This window comes from Pezoporus flaviventris, unplaced genomic scaffold (assembly GCF_033815535.1).
Source record: "Pezoporus flaviventris isolate CSIRO_AGI_PZ_B2104156 unplaced genomic scaffold, CSIRO_AGI_Pfla_v1 ptg000066l, whole genome shotgun sequence".
NCBI classification, from domain to species: Eukaryota; Metazoa; Chordata; class Aves; order Psittaciformes; family Psittacidae; genus Pezoporus; species Pezoporus flaviventris.
Window position 1 is genome coordinate 19,886,371 of NW_026892614.1, and position 18,986 is coordinate 19,905,356.

The 18,986-nt window shown below is 38.7% G+C and overlaps 1 protein-coding gene across 3 annotated transcripts in view; it reads left to right on the top strand.

Annotated features, from left to right (window-relative positions):
• Positions 1 to 18,986, top strand: part of UTRN (utrophin) — a 369,745-nt gene that overhangs the window by 96,072 nt on the left and 254,687 nt on the right. For all 3 annotated transcript variants that reach the window (XM_061471431.1, XM_061471432.1, XM_061471430.1), the window contains exons 19-27: positions 1,871 to 2,106; positions 2,373 to 2,553; positions 5,126 to 5,271; positions 7,852 to 8,064; positions 13,757 to 13,870; positions 14,672 to 14,827; positions 15,284 to 15,454; positions 17,940 to 18,119; positions 18,805 to 18,939. In XM_061471431.1, the coding sequence (XP_061327415.1) occupies positions 1,871 to 2,106; positions 2,373 to 2,553; positions 5,126 to 5,271; positions 7,852 to 8,064; positions 13,757 to 13,870; positions 14,672 to 14,827; positions 15,284 to 15,454; positions 17,940 to 18,119; positions 18,805 to 18,939 (1,532 nt within the window). The remainder of the gene's footprint in view (positions 1 to 1,870; positions 2,107 to 2,372; positions 2,554 to 5,125; positions 5,272 to 7,851; positions 8,065 to 13,756; positions 13,871 to 14,671; positions 14,828 to 15,283; positions 15,455 to 17,939; positions 18,120 to 18,804; positions 18,940 to 18,986) is intronic.

Here is an 18,986-nt window from a genome sequence, read left to right on the forward strand (position 1 = left end):
AACATATAATTAACATCAGTGAAAGTTGAATATTTAGATCTTGTCAAAATCTCGCTTCATAATGTGACAAAACTTCATCAGTGAAATGCGACTTTCTCCATAAAAGAGCTGTTCATATCATCCAGAGACAGTGTTTTAGATCTGCTATGTACTTGGCTTCTGGTGAAATTACTACGACTTGGTAGCATTCAGACAAGTGAGAAGTTGGTATCACTGCCCTGCATATTGACCAGCATGCCTTTTGGAAAACACTGATTTCCACTGGATTTCCCAATTGTCGTGTTTTTTTCCAGCCAGTCCTTTTGCCTGGATGCCCTGATCTGCTAAGCATCTCCAATCCTCCTCTCCTTGCCTAATGCAGCTGAAGCTTTTTACAGTGTGTGCTGTTGCCTTGAAGCTGGTGGCTAGAAGCCACTGAGTTAACGTGGAGATTGGGTTATAAAAATTAGTAGCTGTTCCTTGTCTTCAACCCTGGACAGAAGTCCTCCCTCCCCTGTCTCTCTTTTATAAACCTGTTCAGCTGTAATAGGTCATGTCTATGAAACCAGTATCTGTCGATCATAATGAGAAACACATAGTTCAAAAACCGCTTTGTATCAGTGAAAATATAACATACAGAAATTGCTTCCTAATTATCTACCATTGTAAAGGTTGGGATCTATAGAAAATAACCTGCAGCCCCTGGCTTTGTTCAGGCCAGCTAGTATGTTTTGTCCAGCTCAGAATGACAACCCTTCTCTCCAAATCCAGGCCAAACTATGCCTGTGTGGAATAATGCACAGCGCTGGCAACCATGTCTGTCTTGGAGCGTGTACAAGGCCATGCCATAGTGGCAGTGGCCTGTCGTTGCATGCATGCTCCTCATACGCAGCTGGTTGCAGCTGCTGTGCTTCTGTATTATAGTTGTGCCAAGTGTATGGCTAGTGTTAAGCACAGTGAGGATCTATGGAACAGAGCCTTCAAGCGCCCTTGTTCCAGCTTTTGCTGGCTGGCTGCCTTGACCAGAGCATTGGGCTCCACTTATGCTAAAGGAGTGCAGCAAAAATCCCTCCGTGTGACTCTCCAATCTAAATGACAGAACTCTTAAGTTCAAATGACCTAAATATGCCTTATATAAAGTAGGTAGTACCTTGAAAGAGAATCTGCATGAGAAACTTGCAATGGCAGGAATGTACATAGCAATGAAATTTCTTCATATGTAACAGAATTGTCAGTTACTTCTGACACTTGAGGAAATAAACGGAGGAGGAATGGCTGGGAGGTCTGTTTAATTCTGCCACTGCATCCTCAAGTAATGCATTGATTTGTCAAAAAGATGGTGTAACAAGTGCTCCATGTACTCACTGTGAGTGAGAAATAACCTCTTGTTTTCTTGTGTTGCTTTTTTTGCTGTTCATATTAGTCATGTCTGCATTTCTTCCTCTGACTCCCAGGCTGACAGGATTTCCATCTACCTTTTCAATGAATTTATTGCTCCCTTCCATCTTACTGCTTCCCTTTTTCTTTGTGGAGTCTAGAATCATTTCAACAAAAAATTAATTCACCGGAAGCTTCCTTAAAGCTTATTTTACATAATTCTACATTATCAGCATTTAGACAAGAATCATGATGGTCATTGTTATAAATTCAAAAGTTATCAAAGGGAAAGAATGGAAGTGGAATAGTGTGCTCTATTTTACTATTAATGTGGAAATAGAAAGTGAAAACACAGTTAATAATAAATACAGTTTTATGGATAGTGTACTTGGAATCAAAGCATTTTGCATGTTAATATAAGTGTGCACCTGTATTTGAAGAGAGGAAAGGTTAAACGCCTGTTAATCAAAATGCGTTGCAGTTAATATAACAATAACTTGTATAATCTTTTTAGAAGGTCTTTCTACAGTGGATATAAAAACCGTGATGGAGAAAACATTGTCAGGCTGGAAAGCTGTGGTTCAACATTTGGAAGAAGTGGATAGAAAGATAAAGTACCAGGAAGATATAAATGCATACTTTAAGGAAATGAGTGATCTTGAAAAAACTGTAATTGAGAAGGATGGCTTGCTTAAAAGTTATGCTTCTCCAGCGTCCCAGCCCTCAGCAGTCCTGAAAGACTTATGTCAGGTAAGTCTGGCAAAACTTGTTTGTTTTGATTAGAAGCTGTTAGGAGCACAGAATGCCCCAGAGGACCTTAGCCTAGTCAGTAAGGTAACTAAAAAAATGAGACCTCTAGGGCACCAGATTTGAGTGGAAGATTTTGGACCCTGTGTCGCAGGAGTACTTTAATGTTCTTGCCCTAGTAGTGTGGAGGAGCTGTGCTGCAGTAGCTTACTAAAATCTTTGTGTTATCAAGGGAAGTGAGATATGATTTTGTTTTTAATCTTTCACAGCGAGACTTGACTCATCTTGCAAGCCTGGGTCCACGGTTGGAACACCTGAAAGCCACCTGCAAGACACTCACCTCTCAGCCCACGCCTCCAAAGTTCATTCAGGAGAGCTTGAATAGCTTTCTTGAACACTTCAAGTTGACTCGTCAGAAACTAGAGGAACGTCACCAGCAGCTGAAGAAAGGTAAAATGAATGTGTGTGTGTGTGTATACATACATATGTATATTTTGAGCTGATGGAAGCTCACTGAATTCTAATAGTTTTACTACTGATTCTGGGAGGCTTTGTGTTAGGCTGACAAAATCTTTTTGCTCCCTAGAAGGATATTTGTGTGACCTCCTCTGTGTATGCTACAAAAATGTACTGTTCCATGGTATTAGAAGTGATTATGCAAGGATGCAACATTCCTGAATCTACATTTAAGGAACTGGCAAAACATATTTAATGTGGATAATTTATTCTGAAAAGCTGTATATCTCTGGCACTTACAGAAATAAATAATAATGCTAGAAATAAAAAAATGGAAGATTAGAAAACCTTGTAAAATTGAAGTGCGCATGTGAAATTTATTCTTTTTCATAGATGCTTTGAGCACATTAGTCATACATAATTCCTTTTGGAAATTTCATCTTTGAAGTGATTTGGAATCTGGCTTGCTTTTCAGGCACTTTTTGCTTGGGTTTTTGTTGTGTTAAAAATTTCATTATGAGCATTCAAACCAGTCATGCTGGCTTCTAAAGGATTTTAAATGTAGTGCACAAAATATGTAGCTCTCTTAATATTTTATAGCTGAATAGCAAGACCACAGATCTATAAGGATATTTTTTCCTTAGTTCTCATTTTGTTTCTGAGGAATTGAAGGAAGTGTTTTGCTAACAGCCCCAAATGGAAGAGCATTAATACTTTATTCTGTGTTTAATAAAAATAGGCTCAATTACTATGTTGTTAGGCCATCTATATAATGTGTTGCATCAGGCCTGCATACTTTGATTATATCCATACAGAAAATTGTATGAATAAGGTATCTGTCTGCCATGCTGAAATTATAGGGTATGCTTTTATGCTTACTGTGAGGAATGATTATTTTATGACTGTCCTGAGTTCACATAATTTTGAATAATTTTATTGCTATTGTCTGTTCTGGTAATGATTGCATGATGTGACAAAATACTCATTTTTTCATGCCATACATCACTTGAGGCATTACTAGCATGTTTGAACTAGTCATAAAAACACCTTGCATAGTGTTATATGTCAAATTTGTATTTGTGTGGGTTTTTTGAATGATCATTTCTCTGCAGATTGGGTATTGATAAAGAACAGAGGGAAATTTCATTTCAGGGTCTAAGCTGTTTATTTACAACACAGCTTGAATTAAAAGAGCTTCCAGAGCCACATAACTGGGAGAAACAATTGGTGGTGTCACTTGAGCATTTGTGAACCTGGCAGGCTTTGACTGACAGAAGTCTGTTCCTTTTCATGGCTCTTCTATGAGCCTCTGAAAATGCCCTCATGGAGTGCCCATCTCTACCAGCAGCTTTATGGGAATTGTGACATTTTTTTGGTAAATGGGATGCTTTTTAAACTATTTTCTTCCCCTTTGGGGTTTGCTGTAGGTTAGTGACAGTGCACCTATTTGCTTTCTTTTTTTTCCCCTTTAATCATGGCTTTTTAAGAAGAGAAGGCTAGATAACTCTGATTCTCTTTAGAAATGCTGACTTATTCCTTAGTTATACATGGTATGACAGTCCTGACAGTAAGCTGTTGAAAAGCTACCTGGTGAGTCACAACAAAGCTTAGACTAATTTTTACTTGCGGCAGTAATGAAATTGCTTAGGAATCCAAGACAGGATAATGTGCATACCACAGTATGGGTCTTACAGCCCAAATCCTGTTTGCTAAAGTCTTCGTTCTGAAATGCCAGTGAGGTGCTGCCTCCTGCCTGGGATTCCACAGAGGGGTGGCTCAAGCAAATCTGAGATGAGAGTCAAAGATTGCAAGTAGAATATATGCCATTCAAAGTTGAATTCTCTTTTCAGTCTTCCCAAATAGTGTATTTGTTCTGGCAACAGGCTGCAAGCTGCTATTTTAATGGTTTTGTGCACATGTGTATATATAAAAAAGCCCAAATAAACACAACCCCAATCCCTACTGCCACAGTAATACATATTTTATGTGTTTATATATGTATATATAAATACTAGCTTTTACACTTACTGTATGTAGTGTATATTTTTAACTTCATAAGTAATATATGGCTATTACATAAGCTATACTTTATATTCAATAGATATAGTAGATATCTGTATGTGATTGCATATAAATGGTAGATAAGTCTAAAACTTCTTTAAAATGAGAAATACTAAATTGTGGGTATTTAGGCATGCAAAAGTCTGAATACTGTTGATTCCACCTACTCCAAGAGATTTAGGTGCTCAGGTGTTAGATAAAACCTAAAGATGGGATTGAGTTTTTATCTTTTTTTGGGGGGGTGTGGGGGGGTGTGGGGGCTGTCATTGGATGTTTATTATTCTATTGTTTCTATTACATACATTTAATATTCTTTAAAGTAGAAACATTGCCACAGCAGAAGAGTTTTAGTCCGTGGAAGGTCTCATCAGGATTCAGTCAATGCTTCACATGATTCCTTTTCTCTAAATTATTCTGATAACTTTGATTATGTCCACATCTCTTGGGTCTCATGTCTATTTCCCAACCTTGTATTTTGTTCTGTTACTCTTTTTAATGACACCAGAGACAGAAAGTCAGCCGAGCCAGGACTACGTGGACTCTCTGCAGCGGCTGAAGGACACACTGAGAGAGCTGGAGTGCCAGCAGCAGTCCATCACCAGTGGGCTGAGCGAACCCAGTAAGGTTGAGAAGGCCCTGCAGCAGGCAAAGGTAACTCTTACCTTTGCCCTGAAGTGAGGAAGTTGCTTATTTTAGCTACTGTCATCCTCCTTTCTCCTGCCTTGTTTTCCGTGCTGCAATAACTAAAATGTTACTTAGGGGGAGGTTCATTAGCGAATGCTGTGTGGAAGTGGGATCTCTGGGGGTTGCTTGCTGAAAGCTGGCGTACAACGGGCTGCTGGGGGACATGTCCAGATTCTCCAAGCCTGCAGACATCACAGCTTCCCTTGCTGCCTGTGTCAGGAGATGAAACCAAGAGAAATGGGTTGACTCAGCTGGGGGAAGAGGAGACTGAGGGATCTTCTCTGGAGTGTTGCATCACCATGGACCACCTTGGTAGTCTTCCCAGTCTCTCTCAAGCGTGCTTAAGTCTCCCTTGTGCTGAGCTGCCCCAAAATGGATGTCAGGACACTAGGCGAATCCTCTTAGGAGCTTGGTTGGATCAGGGTGGTGACCCGATCCAAGGTTTGCTCCTTTGACACTGAGTGTGGTTGTGAGGAAAGCTGGGAGCTGGCTGCCCTCTTCCTTGGGAGCTGCCTTTCAGCTCTCTCTGCTTGAGCTGCATCGCAGCCACCTGGTTAACAAATCATCTGTTTCATCCTCCTTGGCTGTTATGGAAGAGTAATTGTATTTCTCTGATCTCTAGCTTGCCTTTCAAAGGGAAACAGTACTTTTAAGCCATAAGGGTAATTGATGCACAAATACTGTCCAGCAGGGAAAGTATTTTGTTTCTGGATATAAGCCTATAAAGTAGGGGGAAAACATATGGGTAACAGTTGCTTTGTAAAATATCATTTACAAAGTGATATGATAAAGTGAAGGCTAGAGTGCGGGAAGAGAATCCTATGGCAGTAGTATTTTTGGTTTTTTTCCTTTAAAAAACAAAAAACGAGACAAATATTTTTGCATGTCGAATCATGCTTAATTCAGAGACACGTGTTTTTCTCTATGTGGCATAAGGCAGTTGCAGGTGACTCTGAAGCAGCTCTTGAACTCCAGTTGCTGGGTAATAAGCAGCCGTGCCTGTCTTCATATGCTTCTCCATTCAGTAGAGTGATCAAATACGTATTTTTAAAAGCCCAGTAAACAGTGGAGTTAATACTTTGGGTTTTTTGAAGCAGCAGATTTAAAAAAAAACAAAACACAAAACCAAAACAAACCCCCCCCCCCCACATTTCTGAATTCTTTTTCTCTTTTAACATTGCTTCTGTATTGTTTAAAGTTGGCAGAGATTTTTCTGGTCCATATGCTGGTTGAATTGCAATGGTGTTTAGTCTTTGGAGGCTTGTTGTTTCCTGCTTCTGCACAAATCCCCTCTCCTCTGTTTCTTCAGAGACTAATTGACCTGAAAGTACATGCTATGCCAGTGTGGAAGCTTTAAAGAGTGTGATGGGAAATGGGAACAAACCATGAAGGATGACCTGTTTGTGGACCTAGGATTGCCCAGCTTCTTCTGCACTGTAGCAGGCACTGCTTGGTCATAAACTTGGTCATAAACCCAAGCCAGGGATTGACTCTGTGGCCCAGTGCACAGAAAACACTTGCTTTGTGGCTATACGTCCCTCTTCTCAGTCTCGTTGATACCTCATTATCTTTTTAGAGGAAATGATACATCTTCTCCTGTTTATTTCCTGTAAATACAAAAGAAAATTGAAAATATAAACCTATCAAAAGATGACTCTTCCTCAGTATAATACAGTAAAATATATGTGCATGTCCTACATGTGCACATTAAATATATGTACCAGCAAAGTTAAATTAATGAAATTAGTAACGGTTTCATGTGTTCATTCAAAGTATCTCTCTTTAAATTTAAAGCAGGACTTAAATGACCAGTTTAATGAAGTGGCAGCATATTTCATGTCTTGGCTTATACCTTCAGCTGTTATTTTTTCCTTAATATTAAGAAATTAGGTATTTCTACTCAAGTGACTCTTCATACCAGCAATACCCTAGTGAATATATTCCGATTGTATTCTCCCTGTATTCCAGTTGGAAGAGTAACTTTCAAAACTCATGTATCCGGAGCTTTTAATGCAACTAGATGTTACAATAATTTTACTTTACAAAATTCAAAGGACACACTAAACCTGCTTGTGTGAGCGTTAATGTTTGTTTTCTTTTGTTATAAATATATATATATATATATATATCTGTGGAGGGAATAAAAAAAAATCCAACCCAAACCAACCTGATCACCTGAGGTCCTGTTGTGTCTACACTGCAGTTTCTTTAATTGACCAAAGTGTAGTGTAGCCATTGCTTTGCTAACTTGAGTGCTATTACCCCACAGCCCAGGAAAGGTGCCTGGGTGTGTTTAGCTATTTGTTCAGGCTTTAGAGACCATTCTGTAATCTCTGCTACTGCACCATTAGAGCAGCTGAAGGTTTTGCTGCTTAAAAACTTTTTTGGACATCTCTGCTGCAATAACTGCAGTAACTGGAATATCACTTTTCACTGAATCTGTTCTCTGCACAGCAAAGCCTTTGATATACTTGCACTTGTCTGTGTGCACCTCTTGTATGACTAATACTGGAATCAGACATACTGTTTTTTTATTTTTTGTTATAGGTGTTTTGTGAGACACTGGAAGCTCAGAAGCCCAGGATAGATAAACTTGCTGAAGAAACAAAGGCTTTGGAGAAACATGCTTCTTTGGAGATAAAAAAGGTCTACACACAGGAGTTAAAGTATGTGCAGGGACACTGGGACAAGTTAAAGCTCAAGATTTCCAAAGATGTTAAACTGCTGGAGGAAATTACATCCAAGTTGAGAATATTTGAGGTAAAATGAAAGGATTTACTTCTTTTTTTAGATAATTCAGTTGTTTTATAGCTTTTTGTGTTCCTGCAGGAGTCCCTATGATACTGATTGAGAAGAGAGATGTTGGTGGGCCACTATAGTGGCAGAGGCCAAAAGCCTGTAGAGTGTATTTGTAGCAGGGTAGCAGAAGACTTTTAACATGCCTAAGGTACTAGTTTATGTTCTAATAGAATTACTTTTCACTTAAAACTAGGATTACTTGTCTTTCAATATCAGAAGCAAAGGTTACACTGAAGTCAAGGATAAGTCAGCTGTGCTGTTGAAAGTTTGATCCTACCAGTAGCTGTGTGCTCTCTAATGTGGTTGGTGTCAGACGCCCAGTGCCTTTGACATCTAAATTTGAAATTCTGTACCTGCTACAAAAAACCTGCTCCTTCAAGTGGGATTTCTGTCAACAGTAATAAAAAAATAGTACAGCCTGTTCAAGAAGGAACTAAAGAAAATGCTTATATAGTATAGTGAGCTTTCCAGTTCCAGCAGGTGGCCTCTGAAGTGTCATGAAGGAAGGTTAAAGAATTAAGATTAATCAACAGTCTTACATGTTTTTAGATACATATATACACACACGTGAAATCCTGTGTAACAAAAAATCCCAGTGTTTTAAAAATGAAGGGATTAAAAGCAAGGGTATTTAGATGTTTAATGCATTGATAAAGAGGGGAGAGAAAAGTTCTTAAGTAACTTAACTGGCATTGACTCAGTACTTCCTGGTTAGATGGTTTCTTTGTTTCCTATTTTCATCATCTTCTTGTATTTTAAGCTTCAAAAAGCAAGAAGGTGCTTTTAGAGATTCTCCATCTCTTGGGGTGAAGACATGAATGCATTAGCTTACAGAAATCTGTATTTTTCACATGAATTAAGCATCCTAATGTGTGGAATTATTTACATTCTTTTCCATTTAACAGAGTATGTATCACACAATGTGTAAAAAAAAAAAAACCAAAAAAACCCCCAAAACAACAAAAACAAAACCCCAAAAAGGCAATTTGCTGCATGCACCTGGTTTAGAACATTGGTGCCATGCAGACATACTACCACTTTTTCCCAAAGGTTTATGTCAGTCTTGCTCTTCCTTCTGAAGCAAAAAGCTGTTTCTATCGGATATTGGATTCAAACTTCAAACTAAGTGTTGTTTTTTTTGTTTGTTTTTAATTTATCTTAAGCCAGACAGGATTTTTAATGATTAGGCAAGAATAGATAAATGTCTTTAAGCTGAAATTTACATTAGGAAGGCCAGGTAATTGACATGCCTGATTTTGTAGTGAAAACTGGACAAGCCATTGCTGATGATAGTTCAGAAGCAGTAAAGGCCTTGTCTTGTCTTTTAAATACAAAACAAAACCCAACCAACCATAACAAGCACCCCCTGCAATCAAACAAAACCCAAAGCAAAACAAACAAGCCCTTCCCTGCCCCCTCTTCCCCCCCCCAACTAACCAAACCTTACATCTGGAAGAAGTCATCCTAAGGTAACAGATTGTAAGGTAATTTGTTTACTAACATAAACAAATGATGGTGAAAAGCAGGGTGCGCACCCAAGTTTTACTTTGGGGAAAAAAGGCTGGGAGGAAAAACTTGCTCCTGCTCAAGAAATGTTTTTCATTAATTATTTGTTTCAGGACTTGAGCTGCTCCTAGCAGTGTCTGTGTGAGATGTGTGTATGAATAGTGTAGGTATGGTAGTCCAGTCTAGGCTGGTGAACTTGTAAATGGAAGCTGCAAGCCAAGCTATGAAGAGGGGGAAGAATTTTATGTAGGTTTTAAGAAGAAAAAGTGTGTGTTTCTTTAGTTAGGCTGTATTATGTGAAGCATAATATGTGAAGCTGTCCACGCTCCTCCTTAAAAAAACATGTTCAGTAATATGTGTACTTGTGTACCTGCATTTGAAACAGTCTCTGCTTTTAGTCTGGTTTCTTCAAACTTATCCTTCCATAGCTACTTGCAGCAGCCTGTGGGATGATGTGGAACTTTGGAGGAGCTGATGCTGCTGTTCAGCAGCAGCTGATGCTGCTGTTCAGCAGGAGCTGACTGCCCAAAGTGAGCTTGCTTGTATAGGACCCTAGAAGAAGTTAGCTTCTAAGGCTTAGTTAAACCCCTGGTGATGAGTTTCCGGCAACCACTTCCTCATTAATTTTCTTCCTGACTTGACCTAAATATAGAATAATCCACTGTGTCTCATTCTCTTCCCTTCCCTCTCTTTCTGGTTGCACTTAGTTATTTAGCATGACAGAATAAATATTCTGCATGTAAGCCTGCCTCAGAGTCCTTTGTGCAACAACTTTTGATCAATCTTGTTGTTCCAATGATTACAGCTTTTCAGTTGGCTTGATCGTCTGTAGCTCTATTGAGGAAGACCTAGTTATATCATTGGTTTCAGCAGCACTTTTTTCTCCCTTTATTTCTTGTAAGTGCAGAACTCTTTCTGCACTTGAATCAAGTTCAGTTGAGTGGTCTGTACATGCACCTACTTTCCTAAATCACATCTTTAACTGAGTGAAGAATGGCTTCTGAAAACAGGAGTTCTCTGTCATGTTTAGCTTGAGAGTGGTGTATGCAGTGTGCAGTATTAGCATGGTAGGTTTTTATTTAGTAATCAATTATACAGTTTTTCCAGCCAAAGGTGAAGTGCCCTGTTCTCTACAGCTGTCCAAAGCGATGTTGTATATGAAGCACTCACTGAGGAGAGATGGGGATTTTTATGCCCGTGTGAAAAGCTGTTGGAGAGCAGAGCATTGAAGCCTCATTCTATTGTATAGATCTGAGGATGGAATGTTGTCCTGAGATGTTAAAAACTTTCCTATTACCTTAAAAAACAAGTAGAGAAGCTGAAAAAGAAATTAAAGCAGAAGAAACAATAGAAGTAATTGTTAAATAATTGAAAATGGAAGAAATATGTAGTGGTGCTATCTGTAGAAATACGGGGGTATTTTCTTATGAACTGAATTTTTAAGTGCACGGTTCCTGTATTTTCTAAATGTTTCATAAAGCTGTCAGTGATGGGCAGTCATGTATTTATGTTCCCTGATTTTTCCTTTTGAAGGAGTGGTGCTAATCTATGCAGAGATTTTTTGCAGTCTAGCACTGTATGACTAAAAAGGAGAATGTAGAACAAGTTGAATAAAAGTGTTGTGGACAGTCCTGGGCAGATCAGGATGGAACTTGCACTGCAAGAAACACTGATGCAGGAGACTGTGTATATGGTCCTGGTGCAGACACTGAATAGGTCAGTATTGGAGATGTAATACCATAGACACAAGATTAGTTTGGAGAATGTCTGGGCAGTATCTCCTTGATTATGAGAGGAGGTGAATCATTTGGGTATTAAAGGGTGGAAAAAAATTAAAAGTACGGGAGAAAAGGGAAAAAAAAAAAGGAATAATTGGATGGCAACCCTTGGAAAATGTAGTCATGTGCAACCACACACAAGTGTTGGTTTACTTTTAATGTTTCCTTTTTCCTAATTCACCTTTAAAAGCTGGCATTTCCCAAAACAGCATTCCCTGCATTTAGGTTTTTGAAAAGAAAGTGAGTGTAACTATTCTAATTTTAACGGTGAGCAGACAGGTGAACAGTGCTTAAAATGTCCTTGTTAGCCTGATGAGCAAGCCTCTGGCAGATCTGCCTGTGGCTCCTGCAGCTCAGGTGGCCCTTCTGTAATTTGTGATGTGACAGAGGCTCCCCCAAGCTGACAACACATGCATTAGTGACACGATCTGTGTTTTACTGTGAGACTGTCTGTAATACTCATGTGATGGGGAAAACAGACAAGGTTTATTTTATCAGTTTTGTGTCTAATATTTTCTACAAGAAAATTTCTATATCTCTTATTCTGTGTTATCATGCCTCTAATACGGTGTGGCTTACTATGTCTTTGATTATGTATTACCTTCAGTTCCTTTAAATCTATTGCATAGCTGTACATCATGTGGTTTTTCTAGGTGTGAACAAGTTAAATTTCAACACATTTGATTTTTGTTCTCGCCTAGAATAAATTATAGAAACTGATACATTTTTTTTAGTTCATGTCTAAAATTTGTGAGCTCTTGTACACCAACAACCTACACTGGGTATTTGACCATTGGGAATTATTTACCTGTGCAGTGGAGGAGCCTTTTACTTCACTCAACTTTTATGGTCTTGGCTTGTGGTTCAGCAAGTCATTTGGATGTGTGCCTAACTTTGTGAGTAATCCCATTCAGTTCACTCCAGCTACTTAGGTAAGTAGCTTACTGTAAGCAAGCTAAATTAGTTATATACTAAAATGCCCTTTCAAATGGCAACCTCTATAAATTTGTATTATTTTACATTAAGCCATGGTTCACTGTTAAGCCTCCTGGGGTCTGTTTTTTTGGAAAATTATTTTCAGGCTAATCAGCTGCAGGAAATTCCCCCAGATGGAAAAGGAATGAAGAAAATGTCATGACTTTGACCTCTCATGGTAACATTGGGCTAAAAATAAACATGATCTTAGTCTAATGGGGTTTCATTAGTGCAGAAATTTTATTGAAAAGCGGTGTGTAGTGTATTGATCTTGAAAGAACTGTTATGCAAGGTTTTTAAGGAAACCGTGTGCTTTAATCCTCGGTGACATCCAGAGTAGAAGGTTAAGCTGATGAACTTTAACTCAGCTTTTCAATAACACTGTTCTGTGATGACAGTTGTGTCAGAATAAAAAGGTGCCATCTCTTAAACCTAACCAAACAGTCCAAAAATGTTGATTAAAAAAACCTTCTAGCTATGTTATTAGAAAATGACAGTCACATAACTCAGTTGAACCAGGACAAAGAAAAACTTTCTCCCTGCTCAAAGTTTGTGCTTGTTTTGTTCGTAAGGGTGATTGACGACATCCATAATTCTGTGGAAAGGAGATGTTGACTTTCCTGTCTCCCTCCCCACCCACCTCATTGCAGGATAAAAGGCGATTGTCAGTTCTTAGGTCAGATAACTTTGAAATTGTGTATGTGCTTCCTTTTTTTCCCCTGTGCATTGCCCTGGTGAGTACTGGAGCTAGTACTGGCCTCAAACAGCTAGATTTTTATTTTTTTTTAAATGGGTAGTGTAATCATCTGTAGTACTGTATGCCTGTGTTTCTCTGTAAGGGAATGGCTTTCCCAGCATAGCTTCAACCTGTCAAGTATGTTCAGCACTACCCCCTCCTCTTCTCCCCACATGTATGTATATATATACATAGGGCCCTGTCTTTTGCTTGGAGTGCAGTGTCTCTCCTGAGCAAGTGTGGTGGAAGCAGTCATACATGGTTTCTGTTGTTAGAAAAATGCTATTCCCAGCCTTCAGCCAGGTCCTTCATGTGAAGAGTAACCACATACTTCTTGGAGCCATGCTTACTTTCTTGCTTGATTCTGTGTTTCTCTGTTGTAGATAGCCTGCAGCAGTGCTGTGTCAATTAAACAGTGCTGTGGCATAGATATGAGAATATCACAATTGGGAATTTAATGTTCATATAAATTTGAGAACAGAAACTGGGAAGAAAAAAACAAAACCAAAAAGTAAACCAAAGGTGGTCTGATTCAAAACCAAGGCAATGCTAGAAGCTTGTAAAATAATCTTTTGACATGGCTAGAAGTTGAAATGCAACAGCCATACATTCCTCATCATGGTATTGTATCAACTCTTCATTACTATTTTTGATTTAGGCTGATTCAAAAATCATTCAGAAGTGGATGGATGGTGTGAAAGACTTTTTAATGACAGAAAAGGCTGTACAAGGAAATACTGAAGGACTTCAAAGGCAACTTGACCAGTGCACAGTGAGTTTTGCTCTCTTAAGAAATCTTTTGGAATAAATAATGACTTTCTTCTTTATTATTTTGCTTGCTTTGTCCATGGCATATTCCACAAAGCCTCCCAGAAAAATTGTCTTATCTTTCCTCAGGGCACATTTTAATTGGTTCTTTGTGTGTAGCCATAACACTTTTTAGTTTTCAAAGGTCTTTACCATGTTTACAAATACTCATCTACAAGTTGACATTATTTCCCGAGAAAATATTTATATATTTTTCCCAATTTTACAATAAGAGAATTGAATCTGTGAGTGCTAAGTGCTTTCTGCATTAAACTCCCAAAGGCAGTAAAAATAAGCAAATAACTGTGATGAAGCTCCTAGGGTTTAGGGATTGTGTGTGCCTTATAAGTAAGGTTCCTTCCTAGCTAGTGGCGCATGATGATCACAAATATGCAGAATTTCATCTTATAATAAGTAATTACAGTGCACCTTCAAATGTTTCTTTCTGGGAGAAGAATGCAAGTGAGGTATGTCCAAAACATGAGGGTATTTAGTGCACATAATCTTCAAACTTGCATTGTTCTGGTGTTGACACTTGGCATGTGAGAATGTTTGTGCTGTGTATATATTTTGTTTTTTAGTTATGTAGTTCTGATGTTTTGGGCCACTCAAAGATTGTTTTAAACAATCTGGTTTTGAACACAGCATTAGTCTGTTTTTATACTAAGGTTTCTCTGGAATAATTAAGAATTGCAGAACTATTGATACCATATAAATGTATGTGATTTCTTCCTAAGAAGGACATTTATTTTCTCTGTGTGCTCAGATGTTTGTCAATGAAATGGATACGATTGAACCATCTCTGAAAGAGATGAAAGAAGTAGAGTCTGCTTTAAGAGCCCATCCTATTGCAAGTGTAAATACTTGGGTAAAGTCTAGGCTAGTGGACTGCCAGACTCAATGGGAGAAACTGAGCAAACAGGTGAGTTCTCCATATAATGCTAGTGCTCTTGCTTGTTACTGATATTGGTAGGATGGTGAGGAGGTGAAGCGATGAAACAGTGGGATGAGTACATTTTGGTGGAAAGAAAGAGGGGCCTGAAGGGTGTGTTAGTGATCTGTGTAAAGATCTACCTAACTGTGTGATACTTAGAGGGAAGGAAAACTTCTGATCCCGACTTTTTCCAGGGATTTTTACCAGCTTACATGCAATGAGGAAAAGGAAGTAATTTTCCTCCTTCCGTCAGCCCTAGATTTTGTTGATATGCTAAAAAAGGGAGCATGAGTTTGTGTATGTAAAAGTAAAAGACTTTATTAATTAAAAATCCCTGAAAAGGTTTTGGTAGTTAAATCTTTTAACAAAGACTCGTGTTTTTTCAGCTATACAAGGATATTTAAGTAACAGAGCTGCTGTTTCTTTCTGCACCTTGGATTCTAGATCGTTATTCAGAAAAATTGCCTGTCTGAAAGTCAGGAAAAAGCTGTAAATCTGAAGAAGGATTTGGCAGAGATGCAAGAATGGATGACCCAAGCTGAAGAAGAATATTTGGAGAAAGATTTTGAATACAAGTCTCCTGAAGAGCTAGAGAATGCTGTGGAGGAAATGAAGGTCAGGAATAACAGGTCATTGTAGAGACCTGATTAAAGAGAAGCAAAACTTTAATGGCTCTGGGGGTTGACCTCTGTGGAATTATTATCCATGTGGAAAGGTGCTCAGGCCATGACAGGAGTAGTGGTATTTTTCAGCTTTGTGGAATTTCAAACTGTAAAAGCAGATGTTCTATTTGGCTGTGAGGGGTAGGGGTTTCATAATGAATAGCAGCTGGCCCAGCTGTTGAGCCAGGCTTACTCTGTTTAGCACATGAAACAGTAGGAATATGGAAACTTATTGCCAGAGATGGAATTTGAAAAAGAAGGAAAAAGTGGTATTATATTATACCTGTATAAATTAGTGCTTGTGAAAACATTCTTCTGCTTCTAGCTGTTGTTGGGCTTCAGTTTCTTGTGCCCTAGATACAGCAACTCCACATTTAGAAAAGCAGTTTAGAAAAGTTCTTTTGTAACATCATCTTCTACTCCTCATCTTGCAAACAGTGATGCTTGTCTCTGCTTCTCTAATTTTGGGACTGGTGGCCAAAGAAACTGTTTCATTGTAAATTGTCAGTTGAACAAGTGAGGGTCGGAACAGCAGGTGACAAGGTGCATGGGAAGCTGCAGATCCAACCTTGCATGCGGGCAGACCAGGGCATGGGTTGCTTGTGATTGCCCCAGGAGATGACAGTCCTAGTCAGTCACTTCCTGATTGCCTAAGCAGCCTATTTTTCCAACCAGATTTGCCTATCCCACTTGCCCTTCGTCATCATGCTTGTAGTAAGCATGGGTAAAGCCCTTCCTAAATCTTTTCTCGCGAAGCCAAGCCATCAATCCAGATAGTTTTCGTGGATATATGTATAAAGTAAACAAAAATGCTCTCTGCTTCTAAATCTGAGAGTTCAGGCATATCTTCACAAACGTTTTAACTTGTATGCCCATTATTTAAATGAGTATCCACTACGCTATTACTTGGTGGAGCATAAAATGAAGATTTTTGGTTTTTTTTCTCCCTTACAAGTACTTTGGGAAATCTGTTTGAAGTTTTGAATTGTTCTTTTTTGAGGAGGCTTTCTGGAGCAGTCTTTAACAAGTGTTTTAATATATCTATGTCCTTTGAAGCCATTTGAGAGCACACAGTCTGACGGCCTGCTGGACACAAGCCAAGAAAAGAGAGAGCCCTCTTTCTGCTAGCAGATCTGAGAGACTTTGAGCATATTTACCTGTGTCAAATCCAGATTATATTCTATACTTTTAAATTTGGCAGATATGTCAGCGGGCCAGTAAACTGTACTGTAACACTTGCATATCCTCTTTCATTTGCAGTAAGGATATTATGCTGGGAGTACTCTCAGGAGTGGGAAATAACATTCTTTGTATATTTGACCAGGAGCATTTTTGCATAAGGCTTTGAAAAACTTCTGGCCTTGCCTAATTCTGCTTTCATTTGAACAGAGAGTGGAACTCATGCTGACATCTGAAAGAGTAGATTTAAAATGAGGCTAGATGTTTTTTGATAATCCTGTCATAAAATAATATGTTCCTCATATTTTTTCATTCTTTGCCTTCCCATTAACTGGCTTTTTTTTTTTTCTTTCCCCGATTGCCTTACATTTAGAAGACATCTTGAACAATATGTGCAGCAATGATGCTGTCATGTACTAAATTCTACCATAAAGTGTCTGATATATCAGACCTACTTCAGCTGCATGAAACTGTCCTTGAAACCTGAAAAGAAAGAGATATGGGACAGTCTCTTTTTCTGGAGACTTTTAGTTGTCTTGACAGAGACAGGCTTGGACTTTTCTCTGATCTGTCTTCCAGCTATCCTGCTTCAGGAATTCTGGTTAGGGCGAAATTCAACAACTGATAATGAGATTTCTCCAGGCCTGTGTGTTGGGAGTTATATTGTGCTTATCCTTTATATTTGTTACCAAGCAACTCTCAGTGCATTTGGGGTGAAGGAATTCTTCTAGCTGTCCTTTTTGCATGTTCCTGTAGCTCATCCAACAGCTATGGGAAAGGTCCCAACTTTGTAGTTGCATGTGTCCTAGTGATTACATGATCTTTCCTGGATAACTCTAGGAGGTAATTACTGAGCTCTGAGATTCATGACTACCTTTTTGTCCCCGATATGCTTGTTCTTAGCAAACCAATTTTTTTCTTTTTTTTTTTTTTTAACCCTTGGGTTTTTTTCTTTTTCATATCTGTATGCTAGTGTATAAATAGCACTGAACTTCATCTTTTTTGCTTTGAGTCATGAATATTTAATGAAAAAAACATAAGTAGTAAATGTGACTATGTTTAATGCAATAGGATTTTTCAATGCTTGCTAACATAAGCTAAATTCCATGCAAGTTTGTGGCATATGTTGTTGTGCTGAGACTCAAGAATACTTTGGCATCAACACTTCCAAGGCTAAACTGCTGGTCTTTGATTTGAGTAGTGAATAACTGACCATATGGCACTTGAGTGCTAATTGTGTAATACATTTCTTTGGGCAGAGGGCGAAGGAGGATGTGCTGCAGAAGGAGGTGCGGGTGAAGATTCTCAAAGACAACATCAAGATGCTGGCTGCCAAAGTGCCGTCTAGCGGTCAGGACCTGGCAACTGAGCTGAATGTTGTGCTGGAGAACTACCAGCTACTGTGCAACCGGATCCGGGGAAAATGCCACACGTTGGAGGTAAGAATGGTAGCTCTCAACTTAGTAAAGTGGAAGCAGGTGGCACAAGAAGAATGAAGAAGGACACTGAAAACATTGAATTTTATCATTGAATCCAGTGGCTTCAGCATAAACACATTTTGCTATGGCTCCTTTCCAAGATTACTTTCCCTTGAGGTGACGTCCAGAGGAATCCATGAGACATCATCTAGCTTTGCTTTTATAATCTATACTGTAGTCAACACATGCAAACAAGTAACCTTATCCCTCAGCTCTGTTATCAATCTGTGTGTCTTCCAAAATGACGAAAACAAACTTATAAAAAAACTTCTGAGGTTAAAACTTGAAATATAATAAGAACATGTTGATTATAGATTGGGGTAGGTTGTGTATGTCCTGTCTTTCAAGAGGAGTGGATGCATTTTTTTACATTCTTAAATCATTGTGAAAATCTGATTGTTTGTAATAAATTTAGTGTGAATTTGGAGACTTCTGTGTGTATTTTTCTTGTTTCTTTTTATTTTGCTGTTATAGTTGAAGGTTTTTCTGTTGAGAGCTTAGTGACCCATGTCATGTTTTTGAACACTTTCTCTTTGCCTATTTCACGCAAATGTCTCAGAAACATAATTTCTTTAAGTTATTCATAGGGTGCATGAGCTATCCTGGCATTCTAAACTAATCTGTGTGTTTTTTCTGTTGCTGCTAGGAGGTGTGGTCCTGTTGGATTGAGCTGCTGCAGTACCTTGATTTAGAAACAGTTTGGCTAAACAATCTGGAAGAAAGGGTGCAAATGACAGAAAGTCTGCCTGATAAGTTGGATGCTGTCAATGATGCTCTTGAGGTATTGTAGTGATTCCGTTGGATCAGTGACTGTTCAGATAGCTTTGG